This window comes from Nematolebias whitei, chromosome 3 (genome assembly GCF_014905685.2).
Source record: "Nematolebias whitei isolate Nwh7 chromosome 3, NemWhi1, whole genome shotgun sequence".
Taxonomy (NCBI): Eukaryota; Metazoa; Chordata; class Actinopteri; order Cyprinodontiformes; family Rivulidae; genus Nematolebias; species Nematolebias whitei.
Genome location: NC_056500.1, coordinates 574,228 through 583,631, shown reverse-complemented (window position 1 = coordinate 583,631; position 9,404 = coordinate 574,228). Strand labels below are relative to the sequence as shown.

The following is a 9,404-nucleotide window of genomic DNA, read 5'->3' as shown; positions in this document are numbered from 1 at the left end:
TATATATATATATCTATGTATATATATATCTATGTATATATATATATGTATATATATATATGTATCTATGTATATATTTGTGTGTGTGTGTGTGTGTAATGTGAATTTTAGCTTATATTACTGCCTTGAAATACTTACAGACTGAATAACTCATTCATCCCTGAAGTGCTCAGGTTTCTCAATGAACAGTGATGATCTCTGTTCGGTATGTTAATGTCTTAATTTCTTGTCTATAGGGATGTTTGGTGTGCCTACTGACTGTGAAACTAATTGCCCCTCTGGGATAATAAAGATTCTTGAACTTGAACAGAAAAAGAAAAATCAGTCAAGTCGAAGTCTGTTTTGTCAGTTTTTCTTTAGAAGCACGTTTTTGAAGTTCTTCACTTTGAGCTGTCTCTGAGTTAAAAACTGGAGATCATTGATTAACTCAATACTTTGAGCATGAGATGCTCGTAAAGATCACATTTCACCAGGAAATGTTCTTTATTCAGTTTTTTTTTTCTTCTTTCCTGGTGCGTTCAGAACATGAACCTCAGGTCACGTGTGTGTTTGTGTGTAAACTGTGTGAAGATAAAAGCCACACACTCTTACACTCCTGACGCAGCCAACCTGAGAGACGCACAGAGCAGGTATGTCTCAAATACTTCATAACAAAGTCCGTGTGGGACAAACAGTCTGTTTAGTTTAGCCTGATAAAACCTTCATGAGTTTTTCAATCAAATTTAATATAATGTGTCAAAAACAAAACATTTTAATTATTTTTTACAAGCTGCTCATTTCTCTATACGACTTCAGGTTCACATTTCTTAGAAGTTATCTTATTTATCATTAATATTTCCTACTACTACCAAACTAAATTTCTTTTTAAAAGACAAAATGAAGAACCAGCAGACTTTTGTTGAAAATGGCTAATTGAACTGAGAACATCCAAACAAACGTGATTTTCTTTCTGTGTGTCATGAGAGCGTTCTCCTCCTTGAACAAAGTAACGTTCACCAGCTGGAGGCAGAGCTGCCACAAGAAGAAAAGACGAGTCAATAACTATAAACCTGCATGTTTTAGTCATCTTTATGGTTGCGCTTGTTTTACTGGAACCAGACAGCATGTTCTGGTTGTGACGAGGTGGAGTCAAGATAAACCAGACGAGAAACGGAGACGATTCTTTCACTGCAGTCCACATTCACGTTCTCTGTTGAAATGAGCTTTCAACCTTCTCATCGTTACCACCGTCACCTCCAGAACATCTGCAACACGTTGTGATCACATTAAGTTGCACAAAACTGCTGTTTCTAAAAATAAAGTATTGACTGAAACCATGTGATGCTTTAACCGAAGCTCTGCCTTACATAAGCTCCAAATGACTGCCATATTTAAAGAAGATTAGAACGTGTGTTTCGTCCTGTCCACTGCTGGGTTAATGTGTAACCAAAGCAGCACCGTTTCACCTGGGTTTGGGCTCAGCTGGGTTTCAGTCAGCCTCATCGATGTTCCTACGAGAAGTGAAAAGCACAGTTAAACAGGAACGATAAGAACGTGTGACTACTTGAAATGTGTTTGAATAAAACTAACATGCTTTGTTTGTGTTGTTTTCAGCAGAGTCAGAGGAATCATAAAGAGCGAAGATGTGTTGCTCCGGTCTTCTCAAAATTATGATGTTTGTCTTCAATGGAGGTATCTTTGTAAGTTGGAGCAAAACAAAAACCTCCTACCTCTTTGTTTCTGCACTTTCATTTTAGACAAAGATAGTTTGTAGAAGTGACGGGAGGGCAACAACAACTTTTAAAAAATAACGTTACTTCACTAATCACACGGTGTGATTTGTTTTGGTCCGGTCTGTTCTCTACTCTGTTGGCCATTTTAGTTAGCTCCTGCTGCTATTTGTATCTGTATTTCTATTTTATGTTTTCCTGTCTGCTGTGCATGTTTGGTTCTTTTGTACAGCACTTTGGTTGGCCTTGTTGCTGTTTTAAGTGCTATATAAATAAATTGGTATGGTATGGTATGGTAATCAACCTGATAAGAGCAGCTAACCATTTGTGACAGGTGGAATGAACCTGTCAGGAGTGGCTTCTGTCCCACTGGAGGTGAGCCTGAGTGACGTTAATATGGTGCAAGAGATGGATCAACAGACCTCTTCTTCAGTAATGAGTGTGTTGCTCTTGTTTGTTGTGGTGAAGAAAGAGCAGAACACTGCGTTGTTGAAAGATGAGTTTTGCTGGTCTTCTGAGATGTTGTCATTAGAAGTCAGTAGAATCGTCATTTGTTCACAGCTTGGTGTCAGAGCATGCTGAGACAACCCTCCAGTTAAGATGATGATCTTATGTCTTACTGCTACGTTTTGCTCAAAGGACTCTCGACAGATTCTACAGCTTGGACCTCATCTCTGGGATTTACTGCGTGACATATTTTGTAATAATTTATTAAAATAACCAAGCTGGGTCTTCCTGCTTTATCTTATGGCCATGACGCTCTTAGTTACTGCTCCATCTATGTTCCAACCCACACCTGCTGTCATGACCAAAAAAATGAGATCCCAAACTCAAGTGGCTGAAGTGAGGAGCTCCAGGATCCGGGGGGAGTTCAGAGTAGAGCCACTGCTCCTCTCAGCTCAGGTGCTTCAAGATGCCTCCTGGGCACCTATTTCTGGAGATTCTCCAGGCCTCACTGGAATAATTATTTATATGTGCTGCGGTCTGGTAACAGTAGGACACCCCCCAAGAGGAGCTGAAGAGTTTGGTTGTCTCTCCTGAAACTGTTGGCTTTGTGATGCAACAGCAGAAATGTAATGAAAAGATGTTCTTTACATACTTTAGATCAAAGGAGTGTGGGAGAAGACTCGAAACTGTTGGACTTTAGATATTTAGCTAACATTTATCAACAAAGTTCCTCCAGTTCATTTGAAAGTTGCTCCAATTCATCTGAAAGTTGCTCCTGTTCATTTGAATGCTGCTCAAGTTCATCTGAAAATTGCTCCAGTTCATCTGATTGTTGCTCTAGTTCATTTGAACTTTGCTCCAGTTCATTTGAAAATTGCTCCAGTTCATCTGAAAATTGCTCCAGTTCATCTGATCGTTGCTTCAGTTAATCTAAAAGTTGATCCAGTTTATTTTATTGTTGCGCCAGTTCATTTGAATGTTGCTCCAGTTCAGTTGAAAGTTGCTCCATTTCTCCTAAAAGTTGCTCCAGTTCATCTGAATGTTACTCCATTTCACGTGAAAGTTGTTCCAGTTCATTTTAAAGTTCCTCCAGTTCTTAGGGATGTTATTGCAGTTCATTTGAAAGTTGCTCCAATTAATTTGAAAGTTGCTGTCGTTCATCTGAATGTTGCTCCAGTTCATTTGAATATTGAACCAGTTCATCTAAAAGTTACTCCAATTCATTTGGCTGTTGTTTCAGTTCATCTGACAGGTGCACCAAATCATAGGAAATTTGCTCCAGTTCATCTGAAAGTTGCTTCAGTCCATTTGAAAGTTGCTCCAGTTCATCTGAATTTTGCTCTAGTTCATCTGAATGTTGCCCCAGTTCATCTGAATGTTGCTCCAGTTCCTCTTAAAGCTTTTCCAGTTCAACTGAATGTTATTACAGGTGATTTGAAAGTTACTCAAATTCATTTGAAAGTTGCCCATTTCATTTGGCTTTTGTTCCAGTTCATTTGAATTTTTTTCCAATTCATCTGAAAGCTGTCCCTCTTCATATGAAAGTCACTCCAGTTCATCTGAAAAATTTCTAGTTCATCTGAATGTTGTTCTACTTCATCTTAATGTTGTTCCAGTTCATCGGAAATTTGCTCCAGTTAGTTGAAAGTTACTCCAATTCATCTGAATGTTTCTCCACTTCATCTGAAAGTTTTTCCAGTTCATAGGAAAGTTGCTCCAATTCATTTGAAAGTTGTTCCAGTTCATCTGAATTTTGCTCTATTTCATCTGAATGTTGCTCCAGTTCATCTGAATGTTGCTCCAGTTCCTCTTAAAGTTTTTCCAGTTCATCTGAAAGTTATTACATGTGATTTGAAAGTTACTCCAATTCATGTGGAAGTTTCTCCAGTTCATTTGGCTTTTGTTCCAGTTCATCTGAAAGTTGCTCCAGTTCATCTGAAAGTTGTTCCAGTTCATTTGGATGTTGTTCCAGTTCATTTGAAAGTTGCTCCAGTTCATCTGAAAGTTGTTCCAGTTCATCTGAATGTTGTTCCAGTTCATCTGAATGTTGTTCCACTTCATCTTAATGTTGCTCCAGTTCTTCTGAAAGTTACTCCAGTTCTTCTGGATCTTGCTCCAGTTCATTTGAAAGTTACTCTAGTTCATCTTAATGTTTCTCCACTTCATCTGAAAGTTTTTCCAGTTCACATGAATGTTATTGCAGTTGATTTGAAAGTTGCTCCAATTCATTTCAAATTTGCTCCAGTTCATTTGGCTGTTGTTCTAGTTCATCTGAAATTTGATTCAGTTCATCTGAATGTTGCCCCACTTGATCTTAATAACGCTTCAATTCACCCGACAGTTGCTCCAGTTCATCTGAAAGTTGCTCTAGTTCATCTGAATGTTACTCAATTTCATGTGAAAGTTGCTCCTGTTCATCTTAAATTTCCTCCAGTTCTTAGGGATGTTATTGCAATTCATTTGAAAGTTCCTCCAATTAATTTGAAAGTTGCTCCCGTTCATCTGAATGTTGCTCCAGTTCATTAGCATATTGAACCAGTTCATCTAAAAGTTACTGCAATTCATTTGGCTGTTGTTTCAGTTCATCTGATAGGTCCACCAAGTCATGAAATTTGCTCCAGTTCATCTGAAAGTTGCTTCAGTTCATCTAAAAGTTGCTCTAGATCATTTGAATTTTGCTCCAGTTTATCTGAATGTTACTCCAGTTCCTCTTAGTTTTTCCAGTTCATCTGAATGTTATTACAGTTGATATGAAAGTCGCTCCAGTTCATTTGAAAGTTGCTCCAGTTCATTTGGCTGTTGTTCCAGTTCATCTGAAAGTTGTTCCATTTCATTTGAAAGTCACTCCAGTTCATCTGAAAAATTTCTAGTTCATCTGAATGTTGTTCCACTTCATCTTAATGTTGCTCCAGTTCATCTGAAATTGCTCCAGTTCATTTTAAAGTTACTCCAGTTCATCTGAATGTTTCTCCAGTTCATCTGAATGTTTTTCCAGTTCATATGAATGTTACTACAGTTCATATGAATGTTGCTCCAATTCATTTGAATGTTGCTCCCGTTCATCTGAATGTTGCTCTAGTTCATCTGAATGTTGATCCAGTTCATCTGAATGTTGCTCCAGTTCCTCTTAAAGTTTTTCCAGTTCATCTGAAAGTTATTACAGGTGATTTGAAATTTGTTCCAATTCATTTGAAAGTTGCTCCTGTTCACTTTGCTGTTGTTCCAGTTCATCTGAAATTTGCTCCAGTTCATCTGAAAGTTGTTCCAGTTCATTTGAATGTTGTTCCAGTTCATTTGAAAGTTTCTCCAGTTCATCTGAATTTTTTTCCATTTCATCTGAATGTTGTTCCACTTCATCTTAATGTTGTTCCAGTTCATCTGAAAGTTGCTCCAGTTCATTTGGATCTTGCTCCAGTTCATTTGAAAGTTACTCCAGTTCATCTGAATGTTTCTCCACTTCATCTGAAAGTTTTTCCACTTCATATGTATGTTACTACAGTTCATTTGAAAGTTACTCCAATTCATTTGAAAGTTGCTTCAGTTCATCTGAAAGTTGCTCTAGTTCATATGAATGTTGCCCCAGTTCCTCTTCAAGTTTTTCCATTTCATCTGAATGTTATTACAGTTGATTTGAAAGTTGCTCCAATTCATTTGAAATTTGCGCCAGTTCATTTGGCTGTTGTTCCAGTTCATCTGATATTTGCTCCAGTTCATCTGAATGTTGCCCCACTTGATCTTAATGTTACTCCAATTCATCTGAAAGTTGCTCCCGTTCATCCGAACTTGTTCTAGTTAATTTGGATGTTGTTCCAGTTCATTTGAAAGTCACTCCAGTTCATCTGAAATTTTTTCCAATTCATCTGAATGTTGATCGACTTCATCTTAATGTTGCTCCAGTTCATCTGAAAGTTGCTCCATTCATTTTGGATCTTGCTCCATTTCATTTGAAAGTTGCTCCAATTCATTTGAAAGTTGCTCCAGTTCATCTGAATGTTGATCCAGTTCCTCTTGAAGTTTTTCTCGTTAGTCTGAATGTTATTACAGTTGATGTGAAAGTTGCTCCATTACATTTGAAGTTTGCTCCAATTCATTTGGCTGTTTTTCCAGTTCATCTGAAATTTGCTTCAGGTCATCTGAATGTTGCCCCACTTGATCTTAATGTTACTCCAATTCATCTGAAAGTTGCTCTAGTTCATCTGAAAGTTGTTCCAGTTCATTTGAATGTTGTTCCAGTTCATCTGACCGTTTCTCCAGTTCATCTGAAAGTTTTTCCAGTTCATATGAATGTCCAAACTCAAATTTAGGCTCTAGTGAAATGTTTAAAGTTGTCTCATTTAACAGGGGACTAGAGAGAGTAGAAGGAAGGATGGTTTGAATTTTCTCTCTAATTGAAATAATTTTATTTATAAAGAATCTCATGAAGTCATCACTACTTATAGTTGTAGGGATACATGGTTCAACAGGAATGGGACTTTTAATTAGTCTAGTAATAGTACTAAACAGAAACCTAGGGTTATTTTTATTCTCCTCTATTAAAGATGAGTAATATAAAGTTCTAGCTTTACGGAGAGCTTTTTTATATGTTAGCAGACTATCTTTCCAAGTTAAATAAAATTCTTCAACATTAGTAGAGCGCCATTTTCTCTCCTGGTTTCTAGATGCTGCTTTAAAGTACGTAACTCAGAATTGAACCAAGGAGCCAGTTTCCTCTGATTGATTACTTTCTTTTTCAGTGGAGCAATTTTATCAAGTGAAGTTTGCATTGAAGTTGTAAGATGATCAACTAGATGATCTAAGTCTCTGTTCTCTGATGCATTACTCTGCAAGACAGAGGAAAACATTGATGGAAGAGATTGTTTAAATTTGGTTACAGCATTTTCTGATAAGCACCTGCTGAGATGAAATTTACTCTCAGTGACTGTGTAGTCATTTAATGTAAACTCAAAGGTTATTAAAAAATGGTCAGACAGAATAGGATTTTGAGGAACTATTACCAAGTCCTTAATCTCTACACCATAGGTCAGAACTAAATCAAGAGTGTGATGATAAGAATGAGTAGATGTGCGGACGTTTTGGGTAAAACCAAATTAGTCTATTAAATTATTAAAGGCTATGCTTAAGCTATCACTCTCAACATCCACATGAATATTGAAATCACCCATTATGATGATTTTATCAGTATCTAATAGTAAGTCAGTTAATAATTCTGAGAATTCAGACAAAAACTGAGAGTAAGCGCCTGGTGGACGATATATAACAACTAGTACAAGTGGCTTTTCTGATTTCCATTTTGGATGAGAAAGACTGAGGGACAGTGATTCAAAAGAATCATAACTAATAACTGATTTGGCATTAATCAATAATCCTGACTGAAAAATAGAAGCTACTCCTCCACCTCGGCCAGTTGTTCTAGGAACATGAAAATTAAATAATTAACAGGAGTGGATTCATTTATACCAACAAAATCCTCCTGTTGTAGCCAAGTTTCTGTCAGACAGAATAAATCAATATGATGATCAGTTCATTAACTAACAGGGATTTAGAGGAAAGAGATCTGATGTTCAATAATCCACATTTAATGATTTTATGATTTTGCTCTGGTAAAGTAACTGTGTTTATTTTAATCAGATTTTTATGGTTTATATTTTTAGAGTTGATTTTGGGTTTATTTAATTTGAGCCGTGGACGAGTTGACACTGTTTCATTGGGGGTGTGGGTGGGTAACAGAGGAGAAGCAGCAGAGAGGTGTGGAGGACTACAACTCTGCTTCCTGGACTGGACCCTGGGTTGTCAATAATTTGGGGGATAAACAAAATCAGCCATATTTCTAGAAAGAAGAGCGGCTCCGTCCAAAGTGGGATGGATGCCATCTCTCCGCATCAGACCAGGTTTTCCCCAGAAAGAACTTTTCAGACTATAGAGCTTCCAATAACCAGGGTCTGCGGGTGTGTCACTGAGCGAGGAAAATCGATTAGAAACATGAACGGGTCGGTGAACTGGGGGCTTAGCCTTAGCACTACGCTTGCTCCGGACCGTCACCCAGCCGGCCTGAGGTCCCGGCTGCTCGGGGTCTGCTGGAGGACCACTGACGGGAGCTAGCCTCTGTGGTTCCGTGCTGTCTAAGGGGACCTGGCTAGCTACTGGCTAGCTACTGGTCTTTCTACAGCGCGGAGCCTAGCTTCCAGTTTAGACAGCCTCTCCTCCAAAGCTACCATAAGACTACATTTGTTACATGTATCATTAACACTAAAGGAGGCAGAGGAGTAACTAAACATCTGACACATGGAGCAAGAGAAAACAGAGGAAGCAGGGAGAGAAGCAGCAGCCATGCTAAGCTAACGCTAGTAGTGGTAACAGCTGCTGTTTTAAAATGTGCTGTATAAATACATTTGACTTGACAAAGTCTTAACATTTTGCTCATCTAAAGAGTGTCTCTTGTAGCGGAGTCTTGTCCTGAAGAGCTGACTGTCTGTGGGGAGGATGTTTAGTTTTTCCAGTCTAGAGATCTGAACATTCCTGAACTTACACCATACTGCTCAGTCTGTGTTTGGGGTTTTGTCTTTGGGATGTAGCAGCTTCTGTCTGAGAGTCCTGTTAAGAGCTTCAAAGTAGAGAACGTCCCAACCAAGCATGCCTCAAGATCTGAAACAAGTGGGATATTTTCTGTTTAAGGAGCCTCTAAGTGCATTATCAGTTTGACAAGTCTCTTTCTGGCTTGACTCGTGCAAGACATACAGCTATATGAAATTTATTCTGTTTTGTGATCTTGGGAAAAATAAAATGCTTTTTACATTGTTTTTGTGCTTTGTGTGTGCCTCATTACAGTTTTATGTGATATTTGAAACCCACTGTGTGCCATCAGCGTACCCAAGTATCTCTCTGTTCTTTATTACAGTGTTGTGCTGCCCAGGATGTCTTCAAAGCTTCACAGCTCCAATAACATCAACCACGCCCGGAGGACAGTGCAACAGCTGAGAATAGAGGCGAGCATCGAGAGGATAAAGGTACAATGGAACAATAAACCATGTAGCATCTTCATTTAACTGATGATCTCACTTCACCTTGTTTGCACCACTGATCAGCTGGGGTTTGAGAGGACAGGAAAGAGACACAGATTCCTAAAACTTTACAGCAGGGGTGCCCAATACTTTGATCGCGATCTACTGGTCAATCTCAAAGGTATTATGGGTAGATGGCATGGCATTAAAAAATAGACTTCAGCCGATCATCCATCTATGAAATTTGTCT

At 38.3% G+C, this 9,404-nt stretch overlaps 1 protein-coding gene across 1 annotated transcript in view; it reads left to right on the top strand.

The window, feature by feature from the left end:
* Positions 1-600: 600 nt before the first annotated feature.
* The window catches only part of LOC119407582 (tetraspanin-1-like), a gene marked incomplete at its 3' end in the record, with an annotated part of 34,352 nt that continues 25,548 nt past the window's right edge, over positions 601-9,404 (top strand). The window contains exons 1-2 of the mRNA XM_037674403.1: positions 601-629; positions 1,594-1,679. Of these exons, the coding sequence (XP_037530331.1) occupies positions 1,623-1,679 (57 nt within the window). The remainder of the gene's footprint in view (positions 630-1,593; positions 1,680-9,404) is intronic.